Source organism: Theropithecus gelada, chromosome 11, assembly GCF_003255815.1.
Source record: "Theropithecus gelada isolate Dixy chromosome 11, Tgel_1.0, whole genome shotgun sequence".
In the NCBI taxonomy this organism is placed as follows: domain Eukaryota; kingdom Metazoa; phylum Chordata; class Mammalia; order Primates; family Cercopithecidae; genus Theropithecus; species Theropithecus gelada.
The window spans coordinates 121,710,809-121,728,627 of record NC_037679.1 but is presented as its reverse complement, the minus strand read 5'-3'; the positions used below and the strand labels follow the sequence as shown (position 1 = coordinate 121,728,627).

The window sequence follows — 17,819 nt, the reverse complement described above, 5'->3', positions numbered from 1 at the left end:
TTTATTTTTAGAGATAGGTCCTTGCTATGTTGCCCAGGCCGGGGTCAAATTCCTGGGCTCAAGCAATTCTCCCACCTTCGCCTCCCAAAGTGCTGGGATTACAGGCATAAGCCACTGTGCCAGCCACCAAAGACATCTTTAAATAATGTATTATAATGATTCTTATTTAAAACAAAAAACAAAAAAAACTCTTACTCTTAAGACTACTACTCGTGCTCTGGGGTTCCGAACAGATGGTCCTGATGAAACATAATCAGTGCTGTCAATTTCAATTGGAAAATGCTTCTCACATTTCTCATCACTGTCCAGTGCGGCTGGCCACTCAGTGCAAAAATCTGAGAATAAAAGAAATAATTTCAATTACTCTTTTGCAAGTAAATTCTCATTGTAATGCATACTACTAGACAATACCAAATTATTGAGATCATTGCCAGGTCACATGAAAGAACAGATTCTCTTCTGCAGTTTACATATATACCATCATCCCTTATCCCTTTTCCTATTAGGTACATCCTAAATTAGGCAATTTAATTAGGGAATTCTTTGGATATTTCAGGTTTGATGGTAGTGGTATTTTCAGTTAAAAGGGAACTATGCCTTGATGGAAGCTGATTATAAGCTTTGCACACATCTGTTATTGGACAGTTTACTTCCTCCGTACCAACTAAAAGCAAACAGTTTATAGTACCCAGAGCATTACTGTTTTCAAAAAAGTAACAGATAATATTAATTACTAAAGGTTACTAAAAATCAGCTGAAAGGAATTGAAAGCTCTCAAAGAGCCCTGAGAAGAAACTGAGATGGAGTTAACAGTCGTTTAGAAATCTGGCTGAATAGAACCTCAACTCAAACAGGTACAAAAGCCTAAGCCCTTAAATGGATTCTTATAAGAACTGATATTTCTTCTATGTGACTTCTATGTGCCAAGGGGGCTAAATGGAAAGAAGAAAGCTTTGTCCTCATATCTGGGCAAGACAGCATAGACAGGAAGTGGGATTGGGTCTGAGACCTGGGTCACAACAGGAGCTCCAAGCACTGTGAACATGCCTTCTTGTTATCTTCATAGCATGTTACCTTCATAACACAGAAGTATAAACTCAGGCCCTGAATAGGAAAAAAAAAAAAAAAAACTTAAAGGAAAAGAGGTAGCTCCCAGCCTCTTCCGGGTATCAGACCTGATTTCCTCTTGCCCTGTTTCAATCAAGTTAGCATGGCAGAGGACTTTCAGCTTGAGATGAAAATTTCTGGCACTATCAGGCTGTCCACAATGGAAATCTCATTTCTTAAACAGCCTCACTCTACGAACAGCTAAAAGTAACTGGCTTTTTGGGTCAAACATATTAGACTGCATACATGCTTCCTCCAAAGAAGCATAACTGCAGAAGAGGCTGGTCATAATCACAGGCAGACGTGGGAGCTCTTGTAGGTGATAATCTAAGGGACAGTGAGAGCTATTTTGCCAATAACATTTCCTTGGGCTAACAATTTTCTTATGCTAACAAATTAAATATAGTTTACTCCATTCCTTGAACACTGTTTAAAAGATCAATACCCAGTCATTTTGAGGGGAAAAAAGTATCTTTGCAATTAACATCATTTTAACATTTAAAAAATATGAACAGAACAAGATTGCTGAGGCTGAATTTCATTGCCATCATGAACGTATTCCAATATCCTGCACTACAAGATACATCACTGCCAAGCACTTTGTAAGACAGACTAGTTTGGGGAATTTTGTGAGCTCTTGGGTTTGCACTGACTCTTTTTTCTTTTCTTTTTTTAGAAACTATGAATAAGTCATTTCAATCATCAAATAATAATTACAGTTTTAAAATTAAATTACCTAAATTATATGTCTAAAAAAACACAGCCAAATGGAAAATACGTAACAGATTCCTATTAGCCTTTACTCATCTGATAGGTAGAGCAATAGACGAGACTTTGGAAGACCTTGGTTTGTATTTAACTTCTGCCACTGATATTAAAGTTTTGGTAAATTACCTAACTTTCCTGTGCTTCAGATTTTCCATTTGCAAGTTAGATATAAAATCTGAACTGACCTACTTTGAAAGAAAACTGAGAAGAAGTACTTGAAAAGCCTTTGAGTTATTCGGAAGACGCAATCTAAATCCGGAGACTGGCAGCAAGTGCAAAGGGATAATTAAGGAAAGATTAAGACACTCGTTTAAGTACTATAAAATAGAATGCCACTCTTCTGAATGTGCTGTATGAAAGTCTTTCACTTAATTTTTTTTAAACTTATTTTTTATTTTTATGTTGTTTTGAGACAGGGTCTCACTCTGTCGTCCAGGCCCACCTCAGCCTCCAGAGTAGCTGGGACCACAGGCATGCACCATCACATCCCAGCTAATTTTTTAATATTTTTGTAGAGACATGATCTCACTATGTTGCTCAGGATGGTCTCAAACTCCTGGGATCAAGCAATCCTTTCTCCGTGGCCTCTCGAAATGCTGTGAAATTAAAAGCATGAGCTAACATGCCCTGTCAAAAGCCTTTCATTTAAAAATTAGGAAGTATTACAGAAATATTTTATTAAAATTACAAGTTTCTAGATTATAAACACACATTTAAAAAGAAGAAACATGGAATTTTTCACAGTGCAATGCCATTTGTTAACTGGCTTTACAGATGATCAAATAGTAATACATGACTTGTGCCAAACGGGACAGAAATTTGTTATTTTATTTTATTTTTTTATTTTTTGAGACTGGGTCTCACTTTGTTACCCAGGCTGGAGTGCAATGGCGCGATCTGAGCTCACTGCCGCCTCAACCTCCTGGGTTCCAATCCTCCCGCCTCAGCCCCCCAGTAGCTGGGACTACAGGCACGTGCCACCACACCCGGCTAATTTTTTAGTATTTTTTGTAGAGATGGGGTTTCACCACATTGCTCAGGCTGGTCTTGAACTCCTGAGCTCAAGCAATCCAACCAACTCACTCTCCCAAAGTGTGAGCATTACAGGTATGAGCCACCATGCCCAGCCTGGGACACAAATTTGGAAGTGATCAGTTTTAGTCTAATTCCAGGCACAAATGCATATAGAAACACATACTCTAAAGGGATAGAAAAGCATCCCAATGTCCCAAAAGACCAAATAAATGAAAGGAAACATATTTTTCCTCCCTCATTTCAAGAGTAAGGTTATTATTCCTATGTTTCAGGACCTCTTTATATAGTCTTCCTTATATTTTTAAATGGAAGGCCCTTTGAAAAGCTCAAATTTAATCATAATTATGTTTACTACTCCACATCTCCTTCCCAACATAATCAAGATACTTGTGAAGTGTTTCTAGGTTTCATATTCTTTCCTGAAAAGCCTTAATAAGTATACTGAGCATGTATATACAATACCTTTAAATCAGCATGAGTATATTAAGACTTTATCCACAGGCACGAACTCCTGAATTAATCTAATCAATCATAACTATCAATCAGAACTTAAATTGGAATATGTACATAATTATAAAAACATACACAAAACCATGAGTTAAAAAATGTTATTTGCCTTTACCTCCATGCATGTAGAAAGGAGGAGAAGTAGTAATGTAAGTACATGAAATCTATGTTTATACCTAGGAATCAATAGGTTTTCAAAATCAAGAAATCCAGAACTGAAGGTATAATCATAGTCCAGTGATTACTTGCTATTTTATAAATACACATGCACACTACAGAGTGTATATAAGTATATATAAATATATATACTATACACAGAGTATTATAAATATAAGCATATATACATAAATAAATGAGGGGCCGGTAAAGAAAGCACATAAGGCTAGTGCTTTTTCATCATAAACTCTTTTACTATTTGATTTACCACATGCATGTGTCATTCATTTTTTAAAATTTTCAATAATTTCTTCAAGATAATTCTTCTCTGCGAAGTATCTGCAACATTTACTTCAGTCTTCTTATGTGCATCTTTGTTTTCTTTTTTTTTTGAGATGGAGTTTCCCTCTTGTTGCTCAGGCTGGAGTGCAATGGCGCGATCTCAGCTTACTGTAATCTCTACCTCCTGGGTTCAAGCGATTCTCCTGCTTCAGCCTCCAGAGTAGCTGGGATTATAGGTGCCTGCCACCATGCAGGGCTAATTTTTTTGTATTTTTAGTAGAGACAGGGTTTCACCATGTTGGCCAGGCTGGTCTCGAAATCCTAACCTCAGTGGATCTGCCCACCTCAGCCTCCCAAACACCTGCTCGGATTACAGGTATGAGCCACCAGGCCCAGCCTTATGTGCATGTTTTCTAAAACTCAACAGTAAGTCCCTAAGCTACCTGTGAACAAGGATCATGGTTTCTCATTATTATTCCTAATATCTAGTAGTAGTTAGCAAAAACAATTTGCAGACTTGACATGTAACAATTCACTGAAAACAACTTGAATATAAGGCTATACAGTATATTAGAAAAGAGATGCTTAAATTTATGTTCAAAGTCAATATAAAGTTCATATAAGAAAATAACCACTTACCTTTAAGGGCTTCACAGTGCTTTTTAATTGCTACAGGAGTCAAATGCAGAAAATTGGGAATCTTAAATAAAAAATTTAAAGGATAAATTAGCTAAATGTCTTAAAAACATGAAAAAGATAGTTTTCTCGTAAAACTAAATCACAGGCCCAGTAAAACATGCAGTAAATAAATTCTGGTTTTTTACAACATTGATTTTCTGTCACAGATGTTGTCAGTTCAAGAAATACATTTCTTAAAATATAAATTCAGTACCAAGTAATTTACAGTGATACCTGGGTTTGTCTTCAGATCATATAAATCTTTTGTCTTTTACCAAGCATCTTATAATGACAATCGTAATGAAAAAAACTAAACATCATTTTATACTATTCTTCCTGCCACAAATCTACAGGTATACATGTATATTTCCTTTATAAAACTGAAAGGACTTAAGGACATGGATCATTGTTTGTTTTTTTGTTTTTCTTTTTTTTGAGACAGGGTCTCGCTCTGTCACCCAGGTTGGAGTGCAGTGGCACAATCTCAGCTCACTGTAACCTCTGCCTTCCAGGCTCAAGCAATTCTCTTCCCTCAGCCTCCCAAGTACCTGGGATTACAGGCATGTGCCATCATGCCCTGCTAATTTTTGTATTTTCAGTACAGACAGGGTTTCACCATGTTGCCTGGGCTGGTCTCAAACTCCTGGCCTCAAGTGACCCGCTCGCCTTGGTCTCCCAAAGTGCTGGGATTGTAGGTGTGAGCCACTGTGCCCAGCCAGGATATGGATCATTGTTTAATCATCCCAAGTCCCCTGGACTGCACAGCATGACAGTATTTCCACTTTGTACATAATAAACATTTTATGAACTAATAAGTGAAGCTAGCAAATCTTAACTGGATAGTTTAATGAAGTTAGGAATATATTTATGATGACATATTAAAGGCTAATGAATCATTCACAGAGTGAATGAAAATATAGGAAAGGTCAGAGATTTGATTCCTTCAAATAAATAATTAGCATTTATTAGGTCATTTCTTGAATAATGTTAAACATCTAAAAGAGCTTAAAGGCTCATTTGGAAAGAAAGTGTAAACAAGTCGAAAGCTACTCCAAGAACTATGCCATGTATCTTGAGGGCTCATCAGAAAATGTTTTTTGTTTTTGAGACGGAGTCTCAGGCTGTTGCAGTGGCGCAATCTCGGCTCACTGCAACCTCCGCCCCCTGGGTTCAAGTGATTCTCCTGCCTCAGCCTCCCGAGTAGCTGGGATTACAGGCATGCACCACTACACTTGGCTAATTTTTTTGTAGTTTTAGTAGAAATGGGGTTTTGCTATGTTGGCCAGGCTGGTGTCCAACTCCTGACTTCAAGTGACCCACCTGCCTTGGCTTCCCAAAGTACTGGGATTACAGGTGTGAACCACCACACCTGGCCAGAAAATAATGTTTTAATCAAGAGAAAATAGGCACTGAAAACTGGGATTTGGGGATAGGCAGCTTCATTTACTGTACTTTTTGGTTTTTTCCTTTTTATGCATTTTAAAAATTATAAACTCTAGTGTTGAGTGATCTACTTTTAATAGATCACAGTGACAGACTTTTATTTTTGAAACATGAACGTATAAACCTCAAAAATCATAAAAGGAAAAAATAACAGACAATTTGCATGGACTTACATAGGCACAGTTCCATGCACTTTGCATATGTTAGCTCAGTTAATAAGCTTATTCAATGACACCATCACTACAAATAAATGGCATGCATTAAATGTTTGGATTTTTATGTTTATTAAAATGTCATTTACAACCATTAGCATTATTGCAAATATACTGCTACTCTCTCACCCAGTAATTCTCCAAAGATCTCTTTGAACAAAATTCTCTTCTTTTATTCAAAGAAAACATTTGTTTTCCTTGATGTACGCTTTTTGTGTCTTCACATTCCTATTTCTAAATTTCATTTCCCGTCTCCAGCAACAGAGTACCCGTTCTCCCTGTTCCCATCACCTTTTAGCAAACTTGTTTTTCAAAGACTCTCATCTAATGGAAAACAGTTCATTTTCCTTTGTATAACTTTCATCGTATTTAAGAAACCATCTAAGACATGCATTCCCAGACTAAGCATTTATATTTTCTTTAAAACACCCATCATAAATAATTATACATGCTATCAAAGCATTTACCTTAACCTATTTTGCTTCAAGCAATAAAGTTAAATTTGGTAGACTATAATAATAATACTAAATAATATTCTACCTTTATAGACAGAAAAAATTTAAATTTTTTTTTTTTTTTTTTTTTTTTAGACGGAGTCTTGCTGTGTCGCCTAGGCTGGAGCGCGGTGGCACGATCTCGGTTCACTGCAAGCTCTGCCTCCCGGGTTCACGCCATTCTCCTGCCTCAGCCTCCCAAGTAGCTGGGACTACAGGGGGACCCGCCACCTCACCCAGCTAATTTTTTGTATTTTGAGTAGAGACGGGGTTTCACCGTGCTAGCCAGGATTGTCTTGATCTCCTGACCTCGTGATCTGCCCACCTCAGCCTCCCAAAGTGCTGGAATTACAGGTGTGAGCTGCCGTGCCCGGCCCCTCTTTTTAAACTGGAAGTTTTACCTCCCAATTCTCAATCTCAAACTAGGTTATTTCATGTTTCTTAATTCCACTGGTAAGATGCAATATAGAAAAGATATGATAGGCTGGGTGTGATGGCTCACACCTGTAATCCCAGCACTTTGGGAGGTTGAGGCAGGCATATCTCTTGAGCCCAGGAGTTCGAGACCAGCTTGGGCAACATAGTGACCCACGTCTCCAAAAAGAAGAGATACAATAGAAAAAGGTCACAGGGGAAGCCACAAGATTGACTAATTACATTCTTTTTTTTTTTTTCCTGAGAACAGAGTCTCACTCTACTGCCCAGCCTGGAGTGCAGTGGCACCATCTCGGCTCACTGCAACCTCCACCGCCTGGGTTCAAGCAATTCTCCTTCCTCAGCCTCCCAAGTAGCTGGGATTACAGGCGTCCACCACCACGTCTGGCTAATTTTTTGTGTGTTTTTAGTAGAGACGGGGTTTCACCATGTTGGCCAGGTTGGTCTTGAACTCCTGACCTCAAGTAATCTGCCCACCTCGGCCTCCCAAAGTGCTAGGATTACGGGCATGAGCCACCGCGCCCAGGCAAGTAATTACATTATTGAATGCCTAGGATTCTTTGAGTATCCTTTACCACTGATAATCAAAATCAACACCTATTATTATCTGGTGTTGTATAATAATATACCTATTATATTATTTTAAACAATTTTAATTAAAATACAGTAAGCTGCTATACACTGAACGTTGAAGCATAAGACAGTAGAAATAGGGGGGGAAGATCAGCATTTATTTCTATGTAAGTCTGAGTCAATGAATCAGCAATTTGTCTTACCTTTAAAAGTTCTAGATTTCCCTCCTTTGCCATGGGCACGCCCCTTTTTACCGGATAACCCATTCGAACAGGAAGAGGTACTGCAGAGGGTTTAAATGGTGCTGCAACTGGGTAAACACTAGGCCAGTCCTGGTCAACAGCCATTTTCTCTGTCCTAGGAGGTAGTGCCTAAGAAATATAAAATCATTTAGTATTTTAAATATAAAAACATTCTTTAATTTTTAAAGAATTTTAATTTTAAAGCAAAAAGCTACAATTATAAGAAATAGAAGCAAAATTGCAACATATGTAAAATCTGACCTCCCACAAAGCTGCTGCTGTCCAAATTTTAAAAACACTAAATATAGCTAAATATCTCTGCACTGTTTCTTCACACCCTCTAGTAAGGATCCCCTTTAATATCACATTTTCTTCACTAAAAACTTCTTTAGACTTTCAGCAAAAATTTTTTCATTTGGCTTATGAAAGGGTGAATTAACAATACATTTTGAAATAATTTTTCAAACCTCTTTGATGGAAATCAGTAGCACGAGGGGACATTAAGTACTTAGAAGTAAAAAGAAAAAGAAAAAATAATTAGGGTTAAACTGATTGAATACATAATGAAAAATTATATGTCTCCTAAGCCCAGAGAAAAACTAGTACTCGATAGCTTAGTCAATCACATTAACATTTATTTTTCATGGCATCAAATACTAGGGGATGGCCCACATACAAAAGTAGGGTTTATAGTAGCAAAATTCAGCCAGGCCCCACCTACACAATATCAAAACCAGTGTAGTCGATGTCCTAGAAGCAGGTAATAGTCCTGAGGAAATGACTGCTCTTGATTATTGTAATTTGATACCATTTAACTTCCAACTAATGTGTCTTTGTTCTGACACTATGCTGACCAACTGACCTTATAGTTTAGATTCCTCCACAGAAGTAAGGAATCCAAATGTCCACACGGTGAGACTAAACTAGTCAGAATATGGCCAGGTGCAGTGGCTCACCCCTGTAATCCCAGCACTTTAGGAGGCCTGAGGCGGGTGGATCACCTGAGGTCAGGAGTTCAAGACCAACCTGACCAACATGGTGAAAACCCCTCTCTACTAAAAATACAAAAATTAGCCGGGCATTGAGGTACGTGCCTGAAGTCCCAGCTACTTGGGAAGCTGAGGCACGAGAATCACTTGAACCTGGGAGGCGGAGGTACCAGTGAGCCGAGATTGCACCACTGCACTCCAGCCTGGGCAACAGGAGTGAAACTCCATCTCAAATAAATAATAATAAATAAACAAACTAGTTGTATTAATACATAAGTCCCAGGCTGCAGGACTTAAGATAGCATTAGAAACTGTTCCACATTCTGGTTTATACACCTGTTTCCTGGGAGTTCCTCAGTAAGCTGACCTCTCAAAGATGATCTATTCTCTGGGTACTGACAAAAAACAAAGACTAACCTCTCCCAGGGCTACGGTAATCATCCAGTAAACATGACCTTGTGAAGTCTTCTCTGGCAACACCCTTCTGCCTTATAATGAGTATGTGCCTCATTTTAGAACTCTAGAAACCATTAAGATGGTAGAGTATATGAACTTTTTACCTTTCTTCTTGGAGGCCTTTCATTTCTGGATGTTCCTTCTTCTGTATGTAAAAGAACACAATAAAGGGAATTTTATCATGTCAACTTAGTTGTTCAACATCAATCATGATCCCATTATTCTAACACAATTTAAGGTATTCTGTAACATAACAACGAAACAACTTTTTTTTTTTTTTTTTTTGGTAAGCTCAGGGACCAAAATCATCTTAATGAAGACTAAAAACTGGAAACAGAAGGAGTCTTGGCGTGTCGCCCAGGTTGGATTGCAGTGGTGTGATCTCAGCTCACTGCAAACTCTACCTCCCGGGTTCAAGTGATTCTCCTGCCTCAGCCTCCTGAGTAGCTGGCACTACCAGTGTTCCCCACCATACCTGGCTAACTTTTGTATTTTTAGTAGAGACGGAGTTTCACCATGTTGGCCATGCTGGTCTCAAACTGCTGACCTCAAGTGATCCACCTGCCTCAGCCTGCCAAAGTGCAGTGGGCAGGTGTGAGCCACCATGCCCAGCCCCAGTAAGGAAAATTCTATAGTTATTTGAATTGCCAATACAGTGAATTCATCATCTAAAAAATGACTCTTACAGAGTCTGTCAAGTAAGACAACTTTTTAACAAATAATTTCAATTAAGCGATAAATATTATGAACACATATAGCAGGGAACTAAACCCAGTCAATTAGTTGGTGTGATGGTGAATTTTTTCTTTTTTATTTTTTGAGACAAGGTCATCTCATTCTCACCCAGGCTGGAGTCCAGTGGTGCAATTTCAGCTCACTGCAGCCTCGAACTACCAGGGTCAAGTCAATCCTTCCACCTCAGCAACCCAAGTAGCTAGGACTAAAAGCATGAGCATACCTGGCTAATTCTTGTAGAGACAGTGTTTCGCCATGTTGCCAGGCTGGTCTCAAGCCCCTGAGCTCCAGCGATCCACCCATCTTGGCCTCCCAAAGTGCTGGGATTATAGGGGTGAGTCACCATGCCCAGCCATGATAGTTAACTTTAGGTGTCAATTTGACTGGATTGAGGAATACATAGACATGTGGTAAAGCATTTATTTCTGGGCATGTCTGTGGGGATGTTTCCAGCAGAGACACACATGTGAGTCAGTGGACTGAGTGAGGAATACCTGCTCTCAATGTGGGTGGGCATCATTCAATCAGCTGAGGGCACAGAGAGAACAAAAAGGCAGATGAAAGAAGAACATATTCTCTCTCTCTCTCTCTCTTCTGGACCTGGGACACTCTTCCCCAGCCCCTGGACATCAGAACTCCAGGTGCTCCAGCTTTTGGACTCCAGGAACTTGCACAAGCAGCCCCCTGAGTTCTTAGGCCTTCAGCTTTGGCCTGAAAATTACATGGCTTCCCTGGTTCTGAGGCTTCTGGATTTGGACTGACATGGGCTTCCAGCTTGCAGACAGCCTATTGTGAGGTGAGTCAATTCCCCTAAAAACTCCCCTGTCACATGTCTATATATCTACATCTACATCTATCCTATCCTACATCTACGTTCTGTCTCTCTGGAAAACCCCAATACAGTTGGGGAAAATCTCCCTGAGAAAGTGCACTTTAAGCTAAAACCTGAAAGATGAGCAGGACATAGCCATGCAGACAAGCAGGTGAGAAAAAGTGTTTTGACAGAGCGAGAGCACATGGAAAATCAAAGTGAACAAATTCAATATGGCTGAAGTTTAAGAACAGAACAGAGAGACAGAGAGAAAAGAGGCTGAAGACACTTAACAAGCTTCTTAACTATAATGCATCCTTGGCAAAGCTTTTTTTCTTTTTTTGAGATAGGGTCTCACTCCCGTCACCCAGGCCGGAGGACAGTGGTGCGATTACAGCTCACTGTAGTCTCAACTTCCCAGGCTCAGGTGGTTTTCCCACTTCAGCCTCTGGAGTAGCTGGAACTACAGGCATGTGCCACCACGTCTGGCTAATTTGTATTTCCAGTAGACACGAGGTTCCGCCATGTTGCCCAAGCTGGTCTCCTGGGCTCAAGGGATCCACATGCCTCCACCTCCCACAGTGCTGGGATTACAGGAATGAGCCACCATGCTCAGCCCCTTGGCAGGGCTTTTGATTTTCTTCTTCCAGTCTTCCCAACTCGTGTAAATGGAATCATTTACAATTGCTAGGACATCCAATTGCTCAGGACAAAAATATAACAGGATTTTTTTGAGACTTGTCCTCAAGCCCCACATCAAATCCATCAGTAAATCCTACGAACTTTACCTTCAAAATATATTGCAAATACAACCACACCCCCTTCTCCACTATTACTTTAATCCAATCACTATCATCTCATTTTGACTACTACAACAGCCTCCAAACATGTCTTTGGCTTCCACTCTTACCCCAGTAAAGCAGCCAGTGATCTTTTAAAAATGTAAATCACGTTATATCAGTTCCCTGTTCAAAGCCTTCTGATATAAAACCCAAGCCAAAAATCCAAATGAAATGTCTACAAACTCTGGAGAGATTAGATCATTATTTAACTAACTCTCTGACGTCTTATACTACCGCTCTCTCCTCTACTCACACTTAGCTCCTGCCATGTTGTCCTTCTTCCGTTCCTTGATCACACCCCTCAGCTTGTTCTCAACTTTTGGCCTTTGCACTTATAGTTCCCCATGCCCCAAAGGCTCTTTCTCCAGATCTCTGCATGGCTTGGGGCCCTGTTCAAATGTCACTTCCTCAGAAAGATCTTTCCTGACTACCCTATGGCCACTACTCCCCACAAATCCATCATTCTCAATACTCTGCTTTATTTTTCTTCATAGCATTAAACCCTATCTGACATCTTATTTAGTTGTTTGGTTGTCTATACTCTTGACTTCCCCACCTTGCTGTATCCCCGGTGAGTGTCCAGAACACTGCATAGTATACAACAGGAGTTAAGTATGCCAAGAGTGAAAGAATGAAAAATTAAAAACAGACAAATATTAGACCTATTAAGAGCCAGTATTTAGGATTAATGAATTTATACTTTATCTGAAAACAATGGGTAGATCTTGAACATGGGAACAGCAAGACAAGATCTAAGTTCTGAAAACCTCATTTGGCTGTTGTGAGAATTCAATGTAGAAGAGAGCAAGAAGGGAAACAGGAAACGGAATAGAAACTTGTAGAAATGAGATGGTCATCGGAACTAGATAGTTGGTAGTATAAGGAGAGTAAATTAGAGATATAACAGGAAATAGCACAGGTAGAATCCGCTGATTGATTAGACTCACTCCAGCCACACTTCTGTCACAGCGCCTCTCACTCTACACAGCACTTCTCCGTTAATAAATCTGTATTTTCCACTAGACTCCTCCGGGGTAATCACGCTATCAAGCATCCTTATGATCTCTGTTAAATGCAGGTCATCAACGCATGTTGAATGAAGGCCGCCCATTTGGTTGCCTGGAATTCAGAGCAGCAATTTGTCCTAGCACAACCGTATGACTCCTCTTAATGTTTGGGGAAATCCACGGTTCATCACTGCCGAAGCCGGATAAGCAATACAGAGCACCAGTAACCTGTGCCAGGGACCATGGGCGGGGGCAACACAAGAGCAGGTCACGGGGAAGGGGGATGTAAGCTTTCTGAGCAAACGCCCAGAGCACCCAGGGCAGAAACAGGGGACTAGGAGCCGGGCAACGCCGGCGCAGAGGACAGACCTACGTCCACGGCTTTCCTACCAGACCCGCTTGGCAGCTGACGCACCGGCCTCCCTCGCGCGGCGCTGGCTCAGCCACCGCGGCACCCTTAATGGGGCCGGTATTCCGCTCTTGCACCTCCCCCAAAGCCCGGAGAAGACGAGACAGACACTCACGCAGGTCACGTCTCGAGACCGGAGTGACCGGGGACACGGCAGTGGAGAATGCACGCAGAGTCCTTGCTTTCGACCGCAGAGACACCCATGGCAGGAGCGCGGCGGCCGCCATGACTGCGAGTACGGCAAGCCGGAGGGGACAAGCGCCGTTCAGCGTCAGGGGCGTGCCTGGGGCGACTAAACACAGGCTTCCTGGGCTGGCACCGCACTAGGCTGGAGAAACAGGAAACACGTGCGTCTGCGCACACAGAGCCGATCAAATGTACAGGAAAATACCCCCAAACTGAAAGAAGTAATGAAAAGAAAACAAAAAATCCTTAAAACTCGAGTGAATCCGTTCGTAGAGAATTGCAGATAAGGACCATAGGGATGGGGGTTGCGGCTCACTGAAGGCAGGTGTGGTCCGGGTGGAACCTCAGATGATCCAAGAGTCAGGCAGTCTACCCGAGGGACTCCTAGTTCTTTATAATTGCTGCTTTTCTACATTTACTTGGATTAAAGAAATCTTAAAGTAATGCAAGTGATATGCGCTAAGGGGAGAGAAGCAGTATCCTGAGCCAGAGTGCTTGAGTTTCAAACTTGACTTCACCATTTCTGGGAGGTATGATCCTAGACAAGTTAGCATAGACAAATGTTTGTGTACAGCATTGGCATACAGTGAACACCGCGTGTACATAGCCTATAACTTTTAGCTATATGTGGTTAGCTTGTTGTTAGATCAGGTTAGAATTACAGAAAGTCAGAACTCATCAGAACCTAGAAAATAAACCTTTAATGAACACTGTTATTTTCCACGGTAGGATGGATTAACATACATGGATTAATAAAAATATTCCCGGCCGGCTGCGGTGGCTTGCGCCTGCAATCGCAGCACTTTGGGAGCCCAAGGTGTGTTGATCACCTGAGATCAGGAGTTTGAGACCAGCCTGGCCAACATGGAGAAGCCTGGTCTCTACTAAAAATACAAAATTAGCCAGTTGTGGTGGTGAGAGGTGACTACATGCTAGCAGCCCTTGATCTCGGCACCTCCTCCGCCTCGGTGTCCACTCTGGCGGCGCTTGAGGAGCCCTTCAGCCCGCCATGGCACTGTGGGAGCCCCTTCTCTGGGCTCGCAGAGGTTGGAGCCAGCTTCCTCTGCTTGCGGGGAGGTGTGCTGGGAGAGGTGCCGGCGGGAGCCGGGGCCGCGCGCCGCGCTCGAGGGACAGTCGCGAGTTCCGGGTGGGCGTGGACTCGGCGGGCCCCGCACTCATAGCGGTGGAGCTGCCGGCCAGGGGCAGTGAGGGGCTTAGCAACCGTGCCAGCAGCTGCAGAGGGTGCGCTGTGTGCCCCAGCAGTGCCGGCCTACTGGCGCTGTGCTCGAATTCTCTCCGGGCCTCAGCTGCCTCCCCGCTGTGCAGGGCTCCGAACTGCAGCCGGCCGTGCCCAGCCTCCTCCCGCCCCGCCCCCGGTGGGCTCCTGCGCGGCCTGAGCCTCCCCCACTAGCGCCGCCCCCTGCACGCGGTGCCGGGTCCCATCGACCGCACAAGGGCTGAGGAGTGCAGGCATACAGCGTGGGACTGGTGGGTAGCTCCGCCTGCGGCCCTGGTGCGGGATCCACTAGGTGAAGCCAGCTGGGCTCCTGGGTCTAGTGGGGGACTTGGAGAATCTTCATGTCTAGCTAAGGGATTGTAAATACACCAATCAGCACCCTGTGTCTAGCTCAAGGTTTGTAAATACACCAATCAGTACTCTGTATCTAACTAACCTAGTGAGACTTGGAGAACTTTTCTGTCTAGCAAGCACTCTGCCTAGCTGGAGGATGGTAAATGCACCAATCAGCACTCTGTGTCAAGCTCAAGGTTTGTAAAGGCACCAATGGGTACTCTGTATCTAGCTAACCTAGTGGGGAGGTGGAGAATTTTTCTGTACAGCACTCTGTGTCTAGCCAAAGGATTGTAAATGCACCAATCAGCACTCTGTGTCTAGCTCAAGGTTTGTAAATACACCAATCAGTGCTGTGTCTAGCTAACCTAGTGGGGACTTGGAGAACTTTTATGTCTAGCTAGAGGATTGTAAATGCACCAACCAGCACCCTGCCAAAATAGACCTATCAGCTCTCTGCAAAATGGACCAATCAGCAGGATGTGGGTGGGGTCAGATAAAGGAATAAAAGCAGGCTACCACCAAGCTAGCAGTGGCAACCCGCTGCAGTCCCTTTCAGCACTGTGGAAGTTTTGTTCTTTTGCTCTTTGCAATAAATCTTGCTGTTGCTCACTCTTCGGGTCCATGCACCTTTTTGAGCTGTCACACTCACTGCGAAGGTCTGCAGCTTAACTCCTGAAGCCAGTGAGACCACGAACTCACCAGAAGGAAGAAACTCTGAACATGTTCAAACATCAGAAGGAACAAGTCCAGATAGAGCTGTAAACTCACTGCGACAGTCTGCGGCTTCATTCTTGAAGTCAGCGAGACCAAGAACCCACCAATTCCGGACACAGTGGCACATGCCTGTAATCCCAGCTACTCGGGAGGCTGAGGCAGAAGAATCGCTTGAACCCGGTAGGTGCAGGTTGTGATGAGCCGAGATCACGCCATTGCTCTCCAGCCTGGGCAACAAGAGCAAAACTCCATCTCAATAAATAAAATACATTCTCTATTTTCTCATTATTTTAAAAATTATTTTAATTTATTTTTATTATTTTTGAGACAGAGTCTTACTCTGTGCCAGATTGGAATGTGGTAGAACGACCATGGCCTACTGCAGCCTTGGCTTCCCAGGCTCAAGTGATCCTCCTAAGGGAGGAGACCACTACTACTCCTGCTGCCCTCCTCCCCCGACCTTGCCTAGTTCAAAGACAAGAGAAAAGAGAGAGAGAAACAAAAGTATGATAAATAGCCAGACAACCTTGGCACCACCACCCAGTCCTAGGAGTTAAACAAAGTAATAATAATAACATCAACCCCTGGCCTAAACTACTTGTGTTATCTGTAAATTCCAGACACTGTATGAAAAAAGCATTGTAAAACTTTTTGTTCTGTTAGCTGATGCATGTAGCCCTCAGTCACGTTTCCCAAGCTTGCTCGATTTACCACGACCCTTTCATGTGGAGCCCTTAAAGTTGTAAGCCTTTAAAAAGGCCAAATATTTCTTTCTCTAGGAGCTCGGCTCTTAAGACGCGAGTCTGCCAATGCTCCCGCCAAATAAAAAACCTCTTCCTTCTTTAATCTGGTGTCTGAGGAGTTTTGTCTGTGGCTTGTCCTGCTACACGCCTACCTCAGCCTCTCAAGTAGCTGAGGCTACAGGCACACACCACCACACCCAGCTAATTAAAAAAATTTTTTTTTTTTTCCTAAAGATGAGGTCTCAGTGTGTTGCCAGGGCTGGTCTCAAATTCCTGGGTTCAAGCAGTCCTCCTGCCTTGGCCTCCTAAAGTGATAAGACTACAGGCGTGAGCTACTGCACCTGGCCTATTTTTTCCATTTTTAAATTTTTTTGTAGATTTGGGGGTCTTGCTATGTTGCCCAGGCTGGTCTCAAACTCTTAGCCCCATGTGATCCTCTTGCCTTGGCCTCCCAAAGTGTCAGGATTAGAGGCATCGGTCTGGCCTATTTCCCTATTTTGTCTCAAAGTGACAAAATTATAACAGTCAAAACAGCTAGAAATAAACCAAACCGATTCTTGGTAAGCATACAACCAGTAGAGCAGAGTTCTGCAGGTGTCCAAGAATATTCTAGCTATGAACATTCAGTGTGCCATGGACATCAATCAGTAAGGTAGAGGAGGGGGATAAATAGCATGAGATGGACAAGTATTTGTAATATTCATCATCTTCATCATTTCTGGACTTTTACTGTCCTGTTATTGTTCCAAAACAGAAGCATGATGTATGAGTTTCCTAGGGGATTGGAACAAAGTACTGTAGACTGGGCGACTTAAAAGAACAGAAATTTACTCTCTCACAATCCTGGAGTCTAGAAAGTACAAAATCCAGGTGTCGGCAGGGTTGGTTCCTTCTGGAGGTTCTGAGGGAGAATCTGTTCCATGCCTCTCTCCTAGCTTCTAATGGTTGCTGGCACTCCTTGGCTGGTAGACACATCACACCACCTTCTGCCCCCATGTTCCAATGGTGTTCTCTCCTCTCTTCAGACTATTTTTAAGATCAAAAGCATGGCTTTTTTAATCAGATGGAGGTGGGGTTTGAATCCAGGCTCTGGTTCTTTATGATTTTGGGCAAATCTACCTAACCTTTCTGAGTTTCAGTTTCAAGGAAAATGAGAGCAATAATATTTTTCTTAGGACAGTCATGATTAAAGGCATAAATATAAACAGTGGGCATTGGCATTAAGCGTAGGGTCAATGCAACAGCCTCTTTTTCTTGCAAGTTTGTATATTTTAGTAAAGTGCAAGTCCTATACCATAGAAATTTAGGGACAAAAGGAGTACGATCATATTCATACTGTTACTAGCGGCAAATCTGTACAGGTCTGCAGCAACCTCAATTCTTGCCTCCTCAGAAGAAAGAATTTGACCTAGGAACATAGGC

At 42.3% G+C, this 17,819-nt stretch overlaps 1 protein-coding gene across 1 annotated transcript in view; it reads right to left on the bottom strand.

Moving 5' to 3' along the window:
- MRPS35 (mitochondrial ribosomal protein S35) overlaps positions 1–13,471 on the bottom strand; it is a 43,591-nt gene extending 30,120 nt beyond the window's left edge. Inside the window, exons 1-5 of the mRNA XM_025402588.1 lie at positions 13,297–13,471; positions 9,482–9,522; positions 7,894–8,061; positions 4,495–4,555; positions 196–335 (exon numbers count right to left, since the gene is read on the bottom strand). Coding sequence (XP_025258373.1) covers positions 196–335; positions 4,495–4,555; positions 7,894–8,061; positions 9,482–9,522; positions 13,297–13,408 — 522 coding nt within the window. The 5' untranslated portion in view covers positions 13,409–13,471. The remainder of the gene's footprint in view (positions 1–195; positions 336–4,494; positions 4,556–7,893; positions 8,062–9,481; positions 9,523–13,296) is intronic.
- Positions 13,472–17,819: the final 4,348 nt, after the last annotated feature.